At 44.8% G+C, this 19,852-nt stretch overlaps 1 protein-coding gene across 1 annotated transcript in view; it reads left to right on the forward strand.

Moving 5' to 3' along the window:
• The window catches only part of CSUI_004173 (spc97 spc98 family protein), a 19,867-nt gene extending 330 nt beyond the window's left edge, over positions 1 to 19,537 (forward strand). Inside the window, exons 1-19 of the mRNA XM_068064366.1 lie at positions 1 to 1,031; positions 1,883 to 3,184; positions 4,247 to 4,303; positions 5,229 to 5,290; positions 6,052 to 6,159; positions 6,589 to 6,737; positions 7,522 to 7,621; positions 8,179 to 8,230; positions 8,573 to 8,622; positions 9,261 to 9,325; positions 9,856 to 9,924; positions 10,638 to 11,381; positions 11,950 to 12,009; positions 12,582 to 12,799; positions 13,576 to 14,545; positions 15,321 to 15,378; positions 16,293 to 16,472; positions 17,114 to 17,418; positions 17,909 to 19,537. The exon at positions 1 to 1,031 is cut by the window's left edge and continues 330 nt beyond it. Of these exons, the coding sequence (XP_067923658.1) occupies positions 560 to 1,031; positions 1,883 to 3,184; positions 4,247 to 4,303; positions 5,229 to 5,290; positions 6,052 to 6,159; positions 6,589 to 6,737; positions 7,522 to 7,621; positions 8,179 to 8,230; positions 8,573 to 8,622; positions 9,261 to 9,325; positions 9,856 to 9,924; positions 10,638 to 11,381; positions 11,950 to 12,009; positions 12,582 to 12,799; positions 13,576 to 14,545; positions 15,321 to 15,378; positions 16,293 to 16,472; positions 17,114 to 17,418; positions 17,909 to 18,470 (5,583 nt within the window). The 5' untranslated portion in view covers positions 1 to 559 and the 3' untranslated portion in view covers positions 18,471 to 19,537. The remainder of the gene's footprint in view (positions 1,032 to 1,882; positions 3,185 to 4,246; positions 4,304 to 5,228; positions 5,291 to 6,051; positions 6,160 to 6,588; positions 6,738 to 7,521; positions 7,622 to 8,178; positions 8,231 to 8,572; positions 8,623 to 9,260; positions 9,326 to 9,855; positions 9,925 to 10,637; positions 11,382 to 11,949; positions 12,010 to 12,581; positions 12,800 to 13,575; positions 14,546 to 15,320; positions 15,379 to 16,292; positions 16,473 to 17,113; positions 17,419 to 17,908) is intronic.
• Positions 19,538 to 19,852: the final 315 nt, after the last annotated feature.

The following is a 19,852-nucleotide window of genomic DNA, read 5'->3' on the forward strand; positions in this document are numbered from 1 at the left end:
TTCGATCCTTCTCAAGCTTTTTATTGCACAGCGCCTCATAAGGTTCTTTCCTCTCCGGTTATTCTCTAACGACACACCTCCTCTTTAGTCTTAGTCTCTCCGGAACGTCCCTCTAGAAGAATTAAAGGAGGAGGAGAAGAAGAAGAAAGCGAAGCAGGGAGCAAGGGAGGTACTGATGTCCTGGTCCCTGTGTTGAGGTAGCTGTTCATTTGAGCTAACTCGCTCTCGGTTTCTTTCCTGAGAAGTCGTAGCAATATGGGACGGGATTTTCTATTCGTAATTCGTCTTGTCAATGAGAACTTCCTTACGCCATTTGCAAGAACTCTGGATCAAAAGAAGATTCTCAAAGAATGCTCCGAGGCTTTCATTGGAAGGGTAGCAGATCTCTTTACTTCTCTCCTTCACCTTAGCCTTCTCTAGCGTTTCTTGAGAAGGCGGCTCGATTTGCCGTATGCCAGCGGGTAGCAGTTTTCTTGAGAGGGAAGTAGATATGTGGCTATAGAAAAGTCTTTTCTTACTTTCTTGTTGTCCTCTTCCCTTTTCTTCTTCGTCTATCGCCATGCATCCGTCGTCTCCTCACGATCGCCATCGTCATCCTCCACCTCCTCCTTCCTCCTCGATGCCTGATACTTCTTCTGCTCTTCCTTCTTCTTCACCCTCCTATCCTCATGGTACTTCTTCATCTTTGTCACGTGTAGCTCGTATGATAGCTACACGTCCAGTCCCTGCGAGTTTCATAAAGGAATATCAACTCTCTTCACGACAGCACAAGAGAGGTCACAACAACGATGAGAATGAATCTCCAGCTACAGGAGGGAGAGGATCTCTCCCTGAAAGCAATCTTTTGAATAGACCTCTAACTCCTGAAGAAGAAGTGCTTCTACAAGGACGTCTTGAAGAGACAATACAGAGAGAAATCCGGTTTTTCCAGCAGGAGGGAGGTGAAAGAAATCTCCTTATCAAAAATACCCTTCCCCTTGACCCTGATGAAGACCTCACACAAAAGCGTGAGGTGTATGGACACCTCATGAGTAAGTCAAAATGATGAAGAAGGCCTGTGTCATATCCATGTTGTTCTCTGGGTATAAATTCTCTCCCTTCTTTTCACTATGCCTCTACGGAGCCGGCATTTATCATCGCCTGTACTACTCTCTCTTACTTCTTTCATCTCATTCACATCTGTCTTCTGTCCTCGCTTTAAACCAGCAAACACTTTCTGTGTACGACTCTCCTCTCTCTGTCTTTTCATGGGACATCTCTATTTCTCTGTTGGCGTATACACTCTCTCTGCTTCGGTTCTCGGGAGATCTCTCTGGCCTGATAGGGCAGATATAGGTAGTTATCCATTCCGTGCATTCGTAGGCAACAGTCTTCTTCCATCATAGACGAGTATATGTATGGATGGATCTCTCCAATCTGTAGTGGGAGCACACGCCTTATGTACGAGGGTAAGCCCGTATGCTACAAGGACCACAGCCCTGCCAAGGTCCGATTCCTGGGATAGAAGTACTCACTGTAGGGGTATATCAGCGTAGTATTCTTTGTCTCTTGTGTTGAAGCCTCCTGTCGATAAGGTTATCTTCTCCTCTTCTTCTTTCCGTCTAGATGGCCATCTCTCAGAAGTGTATAAGAATGAAGACTTACCGTGGGAATAGATACACCTGATTCAACAAACATCTCCTTCGCAGCTTTGAGTTTCTCAGACGTGAGGATGATGTAGAATGAGTGAGATGGAATCTGAAGACGAGATAGAAGTGAAGAAGGATTATCCCTTCCTGGTGTATGTACACCTCTCTCTTTGTTCTTTGGAAGTTCAATCCGTTGTTGTTCCTTGTTGACATGCTTGTTTGATGCATGCGATGATGCTTCCTTCTTGTCTTAGAACAACTAACTACGACATGTGGGGATTCCTCAAGGCTCAAGGCAAGTCTCCCGTCTCTCACAGTTAATCTTCAACGCCTTCTTTTCTTCTCGCCTGATCAAGGAGGGAGTGAACAACAAGAGGGAGAACAAGGAAATTCTGGCTCTTCAAATCATCCCCAGAGATCTCCTCCTCCTTTACAACGACCTCAAGCTATTCTAAATCTTCTTCTCTACCTATCATCTCTCTACAGAAAACAAGGTGAACGTCTTGCATCTCACATCAAACAGCAGAGACTTGCCTCGAGAGAAACGAAGGATGACGTCTCCTCATCGTCATCTTCTTCTTCTCATCTCTCGAGGAAGGCAGAACTCAGGGGGGGTGAAGAGAGAGACCTTATCCCAGTGGATACATATGAAGAGAATAAGACAGAACAGAAGAAGATCGATGGAGGGTATTCCTCTATCAATCAAAGAAACTCGATCGAATCCGAAGAAAGAAGTGACCACACACAAGCATCTCTAGCTTCCGCCACTCCCCTAACAGCTACGACTCCGACTCCTCGTACATCGGCTTCAAAGAAAGGATATAGTAACATAGGTGCGGGGGGAGAAGGACCAGATGGAGCAAGGAGACGGGGTGGAGAAGGAGAACAAGATACCTCCGTGTCAACGTCTTCCAAACATGGTACGGCCGCTAACATAGATGGAGGAGATACAAACAGTCAGAATCGAACCCATGCCAGCTTGACGAGTCATCAGCAGAGAGTAGGGGGTGCAGGTCTATCTTCAGGAATTGTTGGGTTGAATCCTCCTGCAGTGTCCTTAGCTCCTCCGAGCGCAACTCCTCCTTTCACGACGCCTAGAAGTATTCGCTGCGAGAGTATATCAAGTATACATACAGACAGTACTCTTGTCGGAGGTGTATATACGCATGCTACCAGTAGTAGTAGTAGGGGTCGTGTAAGTAAGCATCCGCATTCATCTTCTTCTCTCTTGAGAAAACGAGACTATGCTCGACATCAGAAGGAAGACGAAGAAAGGAGGGGTTTAAGTGTATCTTCTTCCGGACGACCTTATCATCGTCTCTCGAAACAACAGAATGGATTCGAAGGCGGAAGAAGATCGAAGGGAGGAGGGAGAGGGAGAGGAGGGGGTGGGAGAACAAGGGGGGGTGAACAAGAGGGAGAACAACACCAAGAGCAGGGAGGCCCCTGGGTTGTAGAGGAAGACGACGAGATAGATGACGAGGAAGAAGAGGAAGATGAAGAAGGAGAAGAACAAGAAAACAACCCTCCTTTACATGAGCTAGGACTTGTGTATGGTACGAAAAGTTGTCTGGTGCATGAGTCTGAGCCCTTTCTTCTACTCGCTAGTGCACATATAGATAGAATTCTTTCCTTCTAGAGATCCACCGCACTCTCTGCACATCCCGCTTGATCTACAAGGGAGAAGCTTAACAAATCGGGACAGCCAAGTAAAACGAAATGACAGAGGAGGAAGTGCAGGAGGGTTTGCGGAGAGCCAGCAAAGGAGCTCTCTTTTTTCCAGTCTTCAACACTACCTCGTATGAATATGACAGTGGATTAGACCTATACCTGTCCTATCTCTCTCTAGGCTGAAGTGGTTTCTGTGGACGCGTCTGTATAGATATCTCTGGGTGTACGTATACTGTATATATGTATGTACACGTAAGACATTCAGTAACTACACAAGATTGCATACTTATATATATATATATATCTAGGTATACATAGTCTGTGTGTTAGATTGAGGAGGCGAAGAAGTGGGGGCGCACTTCATGTCAAGCACTTTTGAACTCTTCGCATCTCGCTAACGAGAATGTTTAATCTCCACTTTCATCCAACTGTGACCGATTCCTATCTTCGAGTATCTCCGAGAAGAAAACCTTCTTTGAGAATCTTCTCTCTCTTTTTTGTCTTCTTCGCCCTCACGCCGTGTCTCTCTCACCTTACCCCTTGTGTACGTCAGAGGTGTATGAGAGAAAGTCATGCAGCCTTTAGGAGTGTTAGACAACATGCACGCAAAGCCCTCCTCTCTCTATTTGTTTGGGCGTCGACGAGTGACCATTCTTATTCTTCTTTCTGCTTAAGTAAAGCTTGCTCGGAGAGCCAGTCTGTGTAGAAGAAGAGAAATAGGTTCCTCTTCTACTCGTCACGCGAGGAAAGAACGAGGTCTCCCCCCCTTACTGTCTCCATTCCTTCTGTGTGTGTCCGTATCTCCATTCCACGATTTGCCTTTCTTCTGGAGTCTTCGCGTTTCTTCGAAGTCGCCTTTGTTTCTTCTCGAAGCATGTGTTTCTCCCGTCCATTGTGTTGTTGTATGCTGCATTCTGCTGTCTGTGGAAACGGTGCAAACTGCTCAGAGCTGTCAGGGATCTCCGAGGTCGCGTTACTACGGGATATTGTATATACACTTCAAGGTAAGCAGTAAGAGTAGCAGTAGTAGAATAGTACTAGGAGGAGTAGTGGTGCCAGTCGTAGTGTATGAAAGGGTGTCCTTTCCTGTGTCTCAGGCTAAGGAAAGAGCACAACCTCTATCGAGGGCCATTCTGGTGTGAGGGAGTTACATCAAGACCAGCAGAAGGCCTTGATCGTGTGAAAGTGCTTTCAAAGGTCTACACATGTGCGAACTGAATATGAAGTTGTGATAGAGAGAGAGGGAGGGATCTATTTCTTCAGAATCTTTGCGCTGCTGATGTTTGTGTCTCTCGAGAACTGGTTATCAATACAAAAGAATACAGCAAGGTATATCTTATTTACCTTTGCCTATCTCTTTGGACACTCGTATCTACCTACATGCATATACTTAGAGGGGAAAGAGCATCTCCTGTGCTGTATGCTTTTTGGCACGCTTGCCTACTACAAAATGATAGCTACCGTGAGAGAAGGTGTTTCATGAAACTATATCTTCTTTTTCTTCTCGTTCAGAGTAATGCTCGAGTTCCTCTTAGAACTCCGTGTTTTTGTCGTCTTCGCCTGGCAGGCACGCTCTTGCTCATGCCTTCGGGCTGTGAGCGAATGAAGAAGTTTCTTCAGCAGCGGGAGAATCTCATATGTTTCCGTCTGGTCGATTTATAGGAACTTAGCGGGTCTTCCTATGTTTCATTACATCAAGGATAGCACAAATAGGATCTCTCCCTCTCTCTCTCTATATGTAAGTCGAAGACTACCGGTCTAGCCTAGTCTCCACAGATACGTAGGGATATCTTTGTCGTTGCAGTGTTTGCATCTCACTTTAGCAGCACGTAGTACCTTCATCGTACTTACATATCAGCCTTAGTAAAGCCTTCGCCCTGGATGTGAGGAAACTCTATGTTTGTTTATCTTTTTGATCTGCCGTTGTAGGAATTGATGGGATTCATATCACTTATGATGCGACTTTACAGACTTATTTACTTTCTCCGAAGGTAAGAAGTCTCCTTGGTTCCTCTGCGATTTCTCTGCCTCTCGTTGCTGAAGCACAGAAGGGCTGGGAATCTGATGCCAGTCAATCGGACAGTTATTTGAAGAGTGTCGATGCATAAGCTAGCTAGATAGGCAATATGTACCGGGAAATACTCTCTTGTTTTTTGCTGCACATCTCTCAGCCTATCTTGGAGCAGAGATATTGAGTGAACGAGTGAGAAGCAGATGGTTTGTTTCTCTTTCTTTTTGTCATCCTTATCCATCTCGCTCTGTATAGAGGTGTGCCATCGTGGTTTCTTCTGGACGCAAACACATAGCGATGAATGCCCCCCTGTTCTGAGGCTGTGGATTTGAAGTAGCAGAAATGCCGATTCTTTTCTCCGTTTATATGTTCATACATACCAGTGCATGCTGCTTTCTCATTACACTGTTATGGACGTGACAATAGTAGTCCGGCTCTTTTTGCGTCGGCTGAAAATACCTCTCAGTGGCTCTATGTATCTTTGCCTTCTCACCTATACATGCGTGATGCACCTGCATCAGTTCTGCACAACGGTCTCATTGGCGGTCACATCGAGTCGCACACATACTACACGGCCGCTTGCATTATACATGCGTATAGATAGACAGATATGTATTTCTTCTTTCTGTGTGTGTCTCAGGTGTTTTTCTATGGATATGCGGTGAATATGAAGCTTCTCTCGCTATAGCTATGTATCTTTCCTTGTGTTTTGTATATACATGCCTGGATGACTCCGTACAGATCCGAGCATCCAACAGCTTGCGATCTCTTGTGTCCCACCTAAGCGGTCTGGGAGGACTCTATCGTCGTCTGATTGAAGCGCTCGAAACTCGCCCTTCTTCTACAACGGTATGCTCTCCTCAGCAAGAAAAGACCAGCGTATATACTTCGAATCTCGATGCATACATGTGTTAAACATTCGGGAAAGAAACAGGACGTCCGCCTTTCACTTCTCTGGCATCTGCACCGGACGAGGAGATTCTTTGCTGTCTTGTCCTTGAGATGTGACGGCGATTTGGTAGCAAAACGGGTTTGAACCGTCATCTAACGGTCCTAATTATTCCGCGTATATCTATGTATATATAGGTGTGTATAGGCATGTGTAGTTCTGAATGTTCATGTGTACGCGCATTTTTCATGGGTCATGTGATCTGTCTTTTCTTCGCTTTTTGATTCCTTCACACCGCAGTCCACCTGTACATGGCTATCTCTCTTGTGTCTATCCTTATCGCCGCTTCTTGCTTTTCTACGTTTCTCTTTGTCGTGTATGTGTCAAAGGGCTTCGAGAAAGGAGGAGGCTCAAGGATGCTGACTACGAAGAACGAAGGCGGTAGCAGTGTCATCTCAGAAGCTTTTCGTCAGTCGATGCAGGAGCAGCTCCAAGAATACTATAAACTTATTGCCGCTGTGGAGCATGATATACTACGGTAAGACGTTCTCTAGAATCGAGATGAACAAACGAATACATGGATATACACCTATATATATGTATAGAGAGGAATGAGGAAGAAGAAGATGACCGTGATGACAATGCAGCTCGAAAAGAGAGAGAAGAGCTTGATACATGAGACGGAAAGAGGAAGAGAGGAATAGAGTTTATGACGAGAAGCCGGAGATAGGAAGAGGTGGAATTCTACGGAAAGGATGAATGGCATAACGGTATTGCTGTATATGGACATACCAAATGATACCTAGGTATCATCCGGTGCCCGTTGGGCGTCGTATTGGTCGCGCCTTATCAAACGCTTAGCAATTTAACAGAGGAAACAGGAAATTTCTACACCTGGAATGGATGGATGGATGGATAGTACTCGATGCTTTCCTTGTCCTTCTGTTTACGTACTGGTTGTCTATCTCTCCCTTCGTTTCGTTCCATATAAACAAAGGAGGACGTGGACGTCATCCTTTCTATGACGGCGTACGTCTATATCGGTGCGTGTACGTACGTCCATGCATAGTCGTACATACGTACGTGCATTCGCCTATCTCTTTGGACATCCATGTGCACATACCTACATAGCTACATACATACGTGTTCCATTAGTGTTTCCATAAGAGAGGTAGAGAATGTTAATGCATGTAGACAGCAAACCCTGTAGCTTTCTAGTGGAGTAGTCATGATGCTGACTACGACGTTGAGATTCTTGTATGTAACTCTCCATGCATACCTTTGTCTAGTCTGATCTTCTTTCGTCTATCTTGTCATTTCAGGTCAGCTCAAGGTGGAGATGTCTGGAGTCATGTGACACTTCGGCGTTTTGCGGTGTGGCTCCAGCAGCCCTACTGCCGTATGAGAGCTCTTGCTGCGCTTGTAAGGTCTTTCTCCCTTTCTTCTCTTCGTACTCGTAGCATGATGATGGTTTTTCTCAAGTTCTCCACATGGACGCCCCCAACAACTACGTTCCCGTCTTTCTTACGCTTTTACATCTTGGCCTGTATGGAGATCTTTTCTTAACGCATCTTCTTCAGACATCTTTGTTTACTACACTCCCTGACTCCTCTGTTGGAAATGAGAATGTTCCCAAGTATGTCTTACGCCGTCCTCAGTGTGTAGTTACCCTCGATTTCCATTCGTCAGGCTCCTACAGTCATAATCGATAAGGTGTATCTACCTGTACTTCTAGACTCCTGCAAGCAGACGTGCCCCCTCCTACGTATCTCCTTCACATAGCAGACATGACCTCCTTCTGTCTCCCTCTCTTGTCCGTGCATACCTCCGTAGATACGTGTATATATTTCTCGAATGTCTATCACACTGATGCTCTCTACTAGCATCCTTTCACTCTGCGTTTCCGTGTCCTGCTGAAGCCGAGAGATTTCCAATGGACAGAAGCGTGTTCTTCCCTTTCTTTCTGTTTCTTCTCGCAGGCAGAGGAATCACGTGGATTGAAGGGAGGCTCTCTACTGTCGACCATCTATGGTAGGATGCTTTGAAGTTAGTACGAGTGAACACCCGAGACGACTCACGAAGTCAAAGAGAAAGAAAAAGAGGAAGAAAGCTCTATTGTCGCGTGTGTTGCTTCCCCCTTCTTCCCGCCTTGCCGTTCGAGTCGACTTTTTTCTATGGAGGGTAGTTTTCTCTTATTCTCTTTCTTACCTCGGGTTGTCGCTCCTTGGTCTCCATCAATCTTATTGTGGGAGAGACAGTGCTCGTGTTTGATCTGTATTTGTTTCTCATCTCTTTCTAGATCTCTCTGCTGTTTCTATCTCTTTTGCCAATGTTTTCTGTCTCTTCTCTGGGCTTCTTCTTCATGTTCTTCAGCTCATAGCAAGCGGGGAGACGCGGAGCTTCGCCAGCTCATGCTCCACATCGTACGTCTTCGTCTTGGAACTGTTCGACAGAGTGTGTGTGTATGTATGTACACTCGACACGGGCAAAAAGCTGCAGCAGCTTGGGAGGGGTAACTTCTCGTAACGAATTGATTTGAATACTAATCGTTCTCCAGTCATGCTTTGTGTGAATGAGACAGGAACAAAACATCATGCATATCGTCTCTCCGGACGTATAGACGGTGATATGCATCTTGCGTCGTAGGGTACGAAACTCCTGTTGAATCTCTATCTCCTAGTATCTCCCACGGTATGTACTTTGCATAGAAAGATACATGGGTGTGCTGTATGTGTATCTATACCCATACGCGTGAGCTTCCATTCCGTATTGAATCTGCCTACTATTTATTTCTGCGTTTCTCTATATCCAGTTTGTTACGAACCTTGAGTACGGGCATATCTCTCTGCGTCACCCACCCTCTCGAAGAGACCTTCCGTGTTCCTCATTAAACACTTTTCAAATGCAAACGAACATGAACCAAGGAGAAGACCAGAAAGACGTTTTCCCTGTAGCGCTGATCCTTCTTTGGGCTGTCTTTCTTTTGTCTCCCTCTGAAAGCTCCTCAGCCTGTTATTTTGTGTTGCATGCAAGACATTTTTCGGGGTGTATGTACGTACAGCTGAAGCGCGCGGGGCAGCCTCTGGCCGAGATGATTGACATGTGGATTGACGAAGGGGAGCTAAGGTAACAAGCATCACCAGGGGACTCACTATACGTCTTAATAACGTTCATAACATACGTTTATCTACCCGGATGTGTGTTTCAACTGAAGGGCAAGAATGATTCTTAAGCTTGTCTTTTTTCTCTCAGTAGGAGAAGCCATTCATAAAGTCCTCTCTCTTTCCATCATTGTCTTCGTTTCTCCCGTCTCTTAACCACAGTAGTCTTTTTCTTCGACAGTCTTTTTCCAGAGAAATCTGAAGGGTCTAGCGATTCTTTTCTGTACACCCACTCTCCTGTATCATGGAGTCAGGATCAACCCGATCGATTCATCAGCCTCTGTGACAGCACTGGTTTTCTTATCAGGGGACAGCAAGGGCATCTGAAGACAAATCACCCTCCTTCTTTCTCGTAGTGTTCAGAGGAGAAGAAGACCGACAAAGTGGCATATCTTCCTTTCTTTCACATCGATGGACGTTAGAATACACAGAGGGCGGAAAGAGCACACGTTTTTGTACATTCGCAAAGTCTTTTCTTGTTTCTTTTCTTCTCAGAGATAAAGCAGAGGAATTCTTCGTTGCTCAACGGCCACTCTGTTCACTTGATGAGTTCTGGACGAAACGGTAGGAAGAAGAAGAAGACAGTCATGCCTTCTTCCAGTTGTTCTTCTCTCATTGTCTTTCTTTCTTGTTCACCCCCTTCTCCCTCTTGTTCTCCTCTCCTTGGCCTCCTTGTTTCTCCTTCTGGTCTTCTTTCCTCACCCGTCTTTTCCTCTTCTTTTATTCCTCTTTCTCTTCATCTCATACGTACTAGGAGATTCTTAGAGGAGGACAAGAGTACATGGTCCCCGGTCACTCACCCTCTACTTAGCTTTGAGCTAACTGTTGCACGACTTACATCACACCTGTACCAATGGTAGCAGTGAAGATTTCCTTGTACTTTTACAGGCGTAAGATATCTTCCTTTTTGTCTATCTACCTTGTCTTGCTCCCTGTAAGATTTATAGGCACATGTATGTACGTCGATACTGATGTCTCACGTATACTCGTGCATGTCTGTTCGTATGAATGTACCTACGTCCATCTGCACCCTCTCAGTGTCGACATGGTGTTCTCGTTCTCTCTCTGTATATACCTAGATCTATATCTGTATGTATAATGATACTTCTAGACGTTTCTTTAGGAGTACCGGGGGAGATATGGGAGATCTCGTCAAAGTTCTTCTTGTTGTAACCAGTATCTGTATATGTCCTACTACATCTTTTTGTGAAGAAATGCTTTCGTCTGTATCATCTGTCTTTCCTTTCTTTCTGTTGGATCTTTTTCGTCTCTTTCAGCTACTACATTGATAGCACAAGAATTCCGTCTTTTCTATCTCTGCCGTTAGCCTTGGAGATTCTTCGCATTGGCAAGAGTTTGAACTTTCTCAAGAAGATCTGCGGCTTGAATTCTTCCGATGCGGCATCTTCTCTAGATCGTGAATATGCTCCTCGAAAGACGACGACGACGACGACGAGTCATCCCCATAGTAAAGACCTTCTCCTAAGAGATTTCTCTTCTTTCAGTCTATCTTCGTCTTTTTCACAACCATCGAGAGCCAAGAGAGGCAGTCTTGAACAGTATCCATCTCAGAAGAAGAAGGTGAATACGCCCGTTTTCAATAAGGAAGATGAGAAGATTCTTTCTTATCTTCCACCGAATATGATCCAAGAACTCAATCTACATGTAGAAGAAAGAAGGCTACGCTTCAACTTTCTCAAGGGGGGAGGAGGAGAGACTTGGAGTTCATCTGGGTCCGCAAGAAGCAAAGTGAATAAGACGCCATATCATAGTAATATAGTGAATAGCTATGGATATATCTTAGCACAGAGAGATGATAAGAAAACAAGAAGAAAAAGTTACTATCCCTATTCCTTGAAAGATTTCTTCTTTCTTAATGATGTTCACCAAGGTTTTCTTTCTTCTTCTTCCTTTTCCTCTTCTTCGTCATCTTCATATCTCCATTGTCACGATGAAGAACTTCCTTGGCTTGAAGAACTTCAGAAACGCGTGCAAATCTCTTCTAATATCAAAAACAAACTGTACGTACACCCCCCGCTACACATCGTATCCATACATGCGACTGTATTGAAGGAGTTCGATCAACGGAATATACACGAGTCGCTTATAGCTTGATGCAACACCCTATCTGCTTTCCTTTCATTCCATCTATGAAACACACGACAACATACGAAGACTAATAGATGTTCACCATACTTAGCATCTATCTGTGACCGTTCGTAGCTCTCTCTCTTTATCTTTCTATCTATCAATAGGTATGTACGTCCCTTCTCTTCATAAGTCTCGCAGTTCGTACATGTTGTCTCTCCACATATGGTAGCTTCTAAACAAGTAGGGGTGGACCCAGGCTGACGAGTACCCTGTCCTTTCGTCGACTCGGACCTTCTCTTGCTCCTCACCTCTTCTTGTCCGCTTTTCTCCGTGAACAAACAGGAAGCCTCCAAGCAAGAGATAGATTTTCTTATTGCATGCGCAGGAGAGCGAGACACGGTCACACTATGTCGTCTCTTTCTTCTCTCGCCACAAGACAGGGAGAAGAGAAGAAGTTTGTCTGTGTCTATCTGTCTGTCTTTGTTTGCTTTTCTCTAGGCTCGTACATTCGCTATTAGGTCAGCATCAGCTTCTTTATTATCTTGAAGGAATTCGAAAGTAAGAGGAAAGAAACACTAACACGCGAAGAAGGAATTCGCCTCTCTCAAATGGAGACACGCATGCACGTCTTGATTCTCTACTACCTTCCAAGACAGAGATCAGAGCCCTCACTATAAGTCTAGATGTACACGTGGCTGTGGGTATATATATCTGCATGCATGTCTGTATACCAGATTCATAGAGAGATCAAGATAAACGCCAGGATACCCAAAATAGCGCCATTACATAACAAGATACTTCCAGGAAAGTATGTACACCTATATTCTGATAGAGACATGAAAAGGTAAGACCTCGCGCGTATGTATGGTTCTTTTTCTGTAGTACACTGCTAATATGTATTCAGATACATGGACGTGTGTTTCGACCGACGTCTACTTCTCATTTGCTCTTTTTCTCTCGCATTCGACTTCCTTTTATGTCCTCGTGTGCGTGGTCTGTATGATGTATACGGACAAGATTGATCTCTTCTGTAACGATGTGCTTATCATTATGTATGTCGTGTATACCCTCCTTTTCTTTCTTTCCCGGGTTCCTTTCTTCCTGTGTTTCTTTCGTCTTTCCTTGTATAGATTTATATTGCTGGAGGACAGTGAATTCACGCGAAGTCTCTTAGAAGCAGCGGAGAGTCATGAAGAACAACAGAGACAGAAATACCATTCATATCTCCTAGGACAAGAAGAAGATGACGAAGATCGACTTGCTCCATCTTTTGATGAATGGGCAGGAGGTGGAGGCATTGCAGCTCAACCATCGATTCTCGCAGCTGTCGATGCTGCAGCTAGGAATAGTAAGTAATTTCGGAGGGCATATCGTACAAACTGAAAACTCTATAGACATCATGTATCAGTCGAAGGAGACGGCAGAAAAGGAAGCACGTTCTGCTGGTCTTCTCCTTTTTTGTGGGCTAGTGACTCCAGAGCCCTACCACAAGATCTATGTTATTTTCTATCTTTTTCATGTACAGCCTGTCTTGTCTTTTTCTCCTCTGATCTTCATGCAGTAGACGAGAAAATGACGAAGATTCAACACACTGAGCTCCGGCTCTTCTTCGTGTCCTCATCTCCCTTCTTTGTATCCTGCCTGGGAAAAGAAAGATGCCACGGGAGCGTCTGGGATCTGTATCCGCTAAAACACGAAAACCGACGCTTAGTGTTTCTCTTTGCTTACTTTCGCTTTTCGCCATCTTCTCAGCAGATGCGAAAGCGTGCTAGATATTCCTACGAGAGACGTCTTCACTCTAATGTGGAATGCTCGAATCTCTTGATAGAACAGCCTGTACATCCATACATACATAGGCACCCTCAGCTCATGGTCACAGCACGTCCGTTCACGTGTGTACCTGTATATACACTTGGATACATCAGAGGATAACAGGAACAAGGAAAAACGTTATGAAATGGTAGATCAGGCTATATTAATTTGGTCTGTGTATATAAACTGTGTCTATAGATCTTGTTCACGTCCCCTACTCACCCACGGTGTCGAAGCATGTATGGCTGGGTCTGAACGTTGTTTCAGCTAGAGTCTCTTTTTCCTCTGTATTCTGTCGCTTTTTTCATCTAGGTACTATTGGAACGTCGCTTTCCTCTCTGTGTCCACCTCTTCTTCATTCTCTTACGGTTCGCTTTCCTCCATCTTCAACTACAATTTCTAAGCTGCCTGGTACTGCGCCTTCTTCAACAGGAACTTCCGGGGGTGGTTTGTATGATAAAGAAGAAAACATGAGCTATTCCGATTTGTTAAAAGACAAGCTGAAAGCAGGAAAGACAGGGAGTGGTCTTCTTGATCCGAACTGCAGCAGTTCATCCCCATCCTCATCATCTTGTGAAATGTGGAATTCGTTTTATCTTGATTTCAAACTTCAACCTCCCATTTCAAGTGTATGTACACCTGAAGTGATGGGAGTGTATCATAAGATCTTTTATCTACAATGGAAACTTCATCGAGCAGCATATGCTTTATCAAATGCATGGCTTAAAGGAAGGTCTTTCTATAAGTTTGAACAGGATTATCACCAGAAGAAAAGACGACAAGCAACAGAACTCCAACTTCAAAAACAAAGAGATGAAATTAAGAAACGAGAACAAGAGAAACAACCCCATACCCCGCGAGCTTCTTCTTCTTCATTCCAAAGAGCCACTACACCGACAACCCCTTCCTCAGCTGCAGGAGGAGGTCGACCTGGCTCAGCAAGAAGAAGTAGTAGTACCCGATTCCTTAGATCTAATACAAATAGTCGTACATCACCTATAGGAGCTTCGACGCCTCGCAGCTCGTCTTCATCCGCGTCATCCTCATCTTCATACAGTTCGAGTATGAACGGGATCGGGGGAGAACAAGGAGGGGGAGGATATCCGAGTGTCTTAGAGAGAATGAAGCAGAAAGAAAAATATCAGAAGAGAGTTTTCGTTCAGCAAAAGATTCTCAGCTTGATCAATGAAGTATCTCACGTCCTCTCGAATCTTCAGATTTACCTTGTCGAAGATCTCCTCAATCCAACATGGAGATTGATGATGCAACTCACCGTCGAAATGTAAGGCCGAAAGATGCCAACAAGGGCGGGTCATGTCTATATCTATCTATCTGTCTATCTATCTGTATGTGGTGATAGTTCGATAGATACAGGGGTGTATGGGTGTATACAAGTCTTCATGTAGAGTCTCGTGAGGTAGATCGGAGTGTAGTTTTTTCTATCTCTTCATACATAAGTCTATATATACATCAACGGTAACAGATGCCTCTACGTATCTTCCGAAAGTATGGTCGTGCTACCTTTCGAAAGGTCTGCTATTCGTCTACACAAGTATAGTGCATGGTCATTTATGGGTGGAAATCGCGAAAACGGTAGGATAATACATGTCCCTGTTTTTCTCAATCTATTCTTTTCTCACAGCCCTTCCGCTCGAAGTCTCGTAGAGAGCGCGAGGATGGCCCTACTTCCACCTAAAGTAGAACTCCCTACTGTAGAATGTCGTCTGGTCAAGTAGTACTACACACATCTATGCGTAGAGAAATATCTTACTCGGAATCTCTTCTATGTATAAGGAGACGTACTTTTCTTCGCCGTTTATCTATCAGCGATCTATGTCCGCCCCTATACGTGGCATGCTTCGCTCTTCCTCCATATATGTAATCGAACTCTGTACTAGCGGTTCCTTGAGTTCTTCGTGCAGAAACGATTTCTGCAGACCTTGAGTTCGAAGAAGATGAGACGAAGCAAGCTTAGATGTACATTTTTTTCTATGGTCTTGTCTTTCTCTTGTTCTATGGCTGCGATGTCTCTTCTCTCTCTCCTGATTCCCCTGTAGGTGTGCTGACTTCGACGACCTTCTCGCCGTTCAACGCGAATGTCTTCAAACCTTATATGTGAGCTAGGTTGTCATAGAGCTCTTAAAGGACTTAATTGTATGCCTTGTCCTCTTACACCACAGCTCATACGCTAAGTAATGGGGGCCTTGCCCTTTTGGAAAGAGAGAGCTAGCCTCGTTGAAGATTCTTCGTACAAATGGGGCACCAGCGTCTCTATGTTCAGAAAGTTACTATGTCGGCTTTTCATTTGTGTACCTCTCTTTCGTTTCCTTTCGTACTGATAACTCATGAATCTTTGTGAAGGTGTTTCTTAATGAGCCTATCAGGGAGACGTGGGGTCAACTACTTAGAGCTTCTTACGTCCATTCATTTAGTGACGAAAGATTCAAGGCCTGTATATACTCATATATATGTTGAAGTGCCTGTGTGGGTAGTAGTCGTGTGCATCAAGGGTGCTCTACGGAGGGCATTCATAGAAAAAGAAACATCTGCATGCAGCTCGGTGACGGAGTATACAACTAGACCAGGTGAAGGTCCATAAATAGATTGTCTTTAGGATGGAAGGAACGTGTTACTAAGCGCTTGATGACAGTGTGGGCTCTGTCAGGATTTGCTTACCCTTTGGTCTTTTATTACAGTGAAGGCTCATGTCTCCTAAGGTGTATATACACCCTGGACGTACCCTTCAAATGGTGAATATATTTGTTTCTGGGGTGTATGAACACATTTTGCTCCAGTGGTACCTGAAGCATATTCTCCTCTTTTTCCCTCGACGTTCTACGCCAGGTCTTTTCACGTCCTTTGAACTTTACATTACGCGTAGCACTACCGTCACCATGAAACGATAGTCCTAAATATTCGCCGATTAGCTTTTCACTTGAGCTAGAGTCGGGAAGTGAAATAATTCGTCCTAGTTTCTGTGCTGCTTACCTTCTTCCTTCTCTGGCCTTTTCCTGTGTATGGGCTGACAGGACGGGATGTTTCTGTATGATGCGGAGACACTTCAAAATCATCTTCTGTCTACTCGTCAACAGAAAGGAAGAGGAGGAGAGGATTCTTCTAATAACTCTTCTTCCTCTCTCATCAATCCTATTCTCATGACCCTTCTACAAGACCTACTGAATATGTCTTCACAGCTCGTTCAAATAGCTGTAAGCTAGCAAACACCCCCGTGTCTTTCTTTGTACTCGGCAGTGTTCTTGTCTCTTTCTACGTCTTTTCTTAGCATGTAGAATTGCAGTTGAAAGAATGGCCTTACAAAAGACGAGCCTGCCATCGTAGTGTCTGTAGATGGATGTAGCATTTCCATTTCTCAATCGGTGTTTATTTACTCTCTTTCCTAAGTATATCGGTGAATCACTATGCATGCGTCATCAAGGAATGAAGCCACACGTTCCCTACAGATTTCTATCAATATATGTGAAACCCTAAATGTATCCAAGAATCTATAGTTAGTTTTGGGTCAGTCCATAGTTACGCTCGAATGGGACTACCGAAGGGGTAACGTACATGTATGTGATTCTGGTGTTTCTATACTGGCTCGTCTGTCTGGCCGTATTAGGAACTGCGCAACTGTATAGATTCCTGTGTTTGCGGCTAGTGAACCCACGTATGCCTTAGGAGGTAGACGGAGTACATGAACCTACTGTGCAGAGCTCTCATATCTATTGATATGGATATAGCTACATGCGTACATGAACGAGTGTATACGCTTTCAGGCATGTATTCGAACACCGGCATGTGTATATAAACACTCATGTTGACGGGTGACTATTTTGACAATGATCTTCAGACCGATTTCTTCTCCAACTTGGATCTCCTAGTCGATGACGAAAATAAAGATGAAGAAAGCCACCATCAAAGTGCATCGGCTTCGGGCCTTGACGCCATTGCTACTTGCCTTGAACAAGTGGAATCACGGATACGTGGAATCGTGTTAGAATTTCTCAGGCAGATCGATCTAAAACAAGCTAGCGCCTACAGAGGAGGAGGAGGAGGAGAAAGAACAGCATCAGGAGGGGGGTACTTCGTAGCTGGTTGTCCTGGCAGCGTCAACAAGCGGCGAAGTATCTTTTCCGACAGAGGGGAAGCTCTCAGGTAATCATTCAACATACTTGGCTAATGACTTACATACAGGCATCCGAGGCTGATTGAATCATATGGCCTGCGAGTGTATTTGTGACTCGGGTGTTTTAGCATTAAAAGGCGAAAGGTAGGAGGATCTTAACAGTTTCATATTGGCGTCTTTTCTCCCTTCATAAGCTCACTCCCTCTTCGCGATTGTGATCGCTCTTTTGTTGCTGTGAACGACTACCGAGAAAAAGTCCCTTGGTTGCCACGTCACATACCTACGCAGGTGTCCTCTATATGTATATAGCGGTGTGTACGAATAGATAGATAGGTAGGCAGACAGATAGGTAGATAGACATTATCTGGGTTCACAAGGTTGCTGCGAGTGTGAACCTTCTCTACTTCTGCGGACTACGCTATATGTCCGTGAACACGTCTGATCCAATAATACGCGTATATGTATGTATATGCATACAGTTGTAGAGGGGTGTGGTTGCTGTATCTTTGTGTGTGGTAGAGCTCTTCGGTGTCGATTGGACTTTAATTTCTTCTATGATCATGAAGCTCACGTCTTCTTATCTTCTGCGTCATCGATCTATCCTACCTCTTCAACTTCATTCCCTTCTTCGTCTTCGTACCTTCCACCATCAGTTCTCACTCCTCCTGCTTCTAACAGTGCAGTTCTCTCAGCATCACCTTCTAGATCTTCTTCATCGTCTTCTCTCTCCTATCCAACGTTATTGCGTCGGCGGCTTCAATCTTCTTCTTCTTCTTTCATCATCAATGCACCTTTCATGCCAGGAGGGGGAGGCAGTTCTCTCCCTTCGAATTTCCTCTCTTCTGCGTTACCAAAAGCAGGAAGAGGATATGCACGAGAAGAAAAGATGGGCGCGGCGACAACCCCAGGCGTCATCTCGCAGCATCAGCAGCAAACACAAGGCTTACTGCAGTTACTCCTATCACATCAGCAAAGTAAGGATTTTGAGAGTCTTCAGATAGACAAAGAAGACCATCAGGGGGAACCTTCGCAGCAAGACAGAATTCTCCTGAATTCTATCCCGACTACGAATCGAAAGTGAGAAGGTTGCTGCCCGAAGTTCCTTGCGACAAGAATAGGTCCATCATTAGTGATTTCATTGCCTTGACAGAGAGGTCATGGAAAGAAAACGCTTGAGAAAGAAGGAGACAGATGATGGCGAGAAAAACATTTCTGTGGTTGCTGGTTATGGTGGGAAGATGAGAGGACAAGGACAAGTGGAGGAAGAGAAGGAGAGTAGAAGGTGGCCCAGGGATGCACAAGGAAGTAAGCTCTGGGAGAGATGAAGATGATGATCAACGGGGGGTATGTATCTCTTGTCATCTGTGGCTGGTCACTTCAAAGACAAGAATAAGTTTCTTCATGAATCTTCACATCGATTTGTTTCTGTCTAGATTGAGAGACTTGGAGAGAGTGGAGGAAAAAAGAAAGAGAAGGAAGAGAACAAGAGGAAAACTGTCTTCCGTGTCTAAAAGGGTTTCGTAGCGCGTTCCCTCGTACACGTCAAGCTAATGAGAATAACAAGTAACTGATACAGAAGACGATTCGCACATCGGCGGGATGAGCACGTCCAAGAGTGGTGGGAAACGAATTCACTCCTTTTGTCGAAGCAAACGACATTTTCAAGCGATGGTACTTAACTGTACTTTCTTGTACCTGAGGCCATGGACTTGCTACCGGTGATATGAACGACGTTGTTAATACTAGTCTAAGCCGAAGCCTTGCTTTGGAGGGAAGGCTGGAGGTTCGGTGAAGGGCTTGCGCTCTCGATGTGTGAGAGGAGGGGCTAACGGTGGAGCGTCAAGACTGGCGGGGTACTTCCATGAAACAATCAAGATTCCTAACGAGAATGGAAGTGATAATTTCATCACTTCGTGCTCGCTCCTCCTTGGAAACTTCCTACGTGCATCACACGTTTATATTGGCATGTGTCTCGGTATGCATGTAAGTAATTATACATTCATATGAACTGTAGCGGTTGATTAGCCACGAAGTCTCGCAGGAATAGACAGGTGTTGTTTCTCAGTTCTAGTTGACTTTTTCGTACGTCTGTAAGGACACTCTGTAAGATCCGTTCTTCTCTAGAGTTCCCTCTTGACGCCCGCAGGAGAGCAGGAATGGACACCTTCGTGACAGACTTTCTCAAAGCCATCACAGAAACACGTGTCTGGAAACATAAAAAAAGAAAGAATTTTGTTCAAACCACTTCGAAAGGAAAGAGCGAAGTGTCGCTACATTATCAACGGCGCTTGCCGTCCACCTTAACTACAACCCCCAGACGCTTTTTGTGTACCGCGTCATTCACACCAGCCTCCGTACGGCCGAGACAGAGACCAAAACGCTACCCTAGCGACCTCCAGGCATTCACATAAATGCCTGAGGTAAAAGCACGTATTCATCGGACACCGGTAGGCACACACCACA

This window comes from Cystoisospora suis (assembly GCF_002600585.1).
Source record: "Cystoisospora suis strain Wien I chromosome Unknown contig_1916, whole genome shotgun sequence".
Lineage (NCBI taxonomy): Eukaryota > Apicomplexa > Conoidasida > Eucoccidiorida > Sarcocystidae > Cystoisospora > Cystoisospora suis.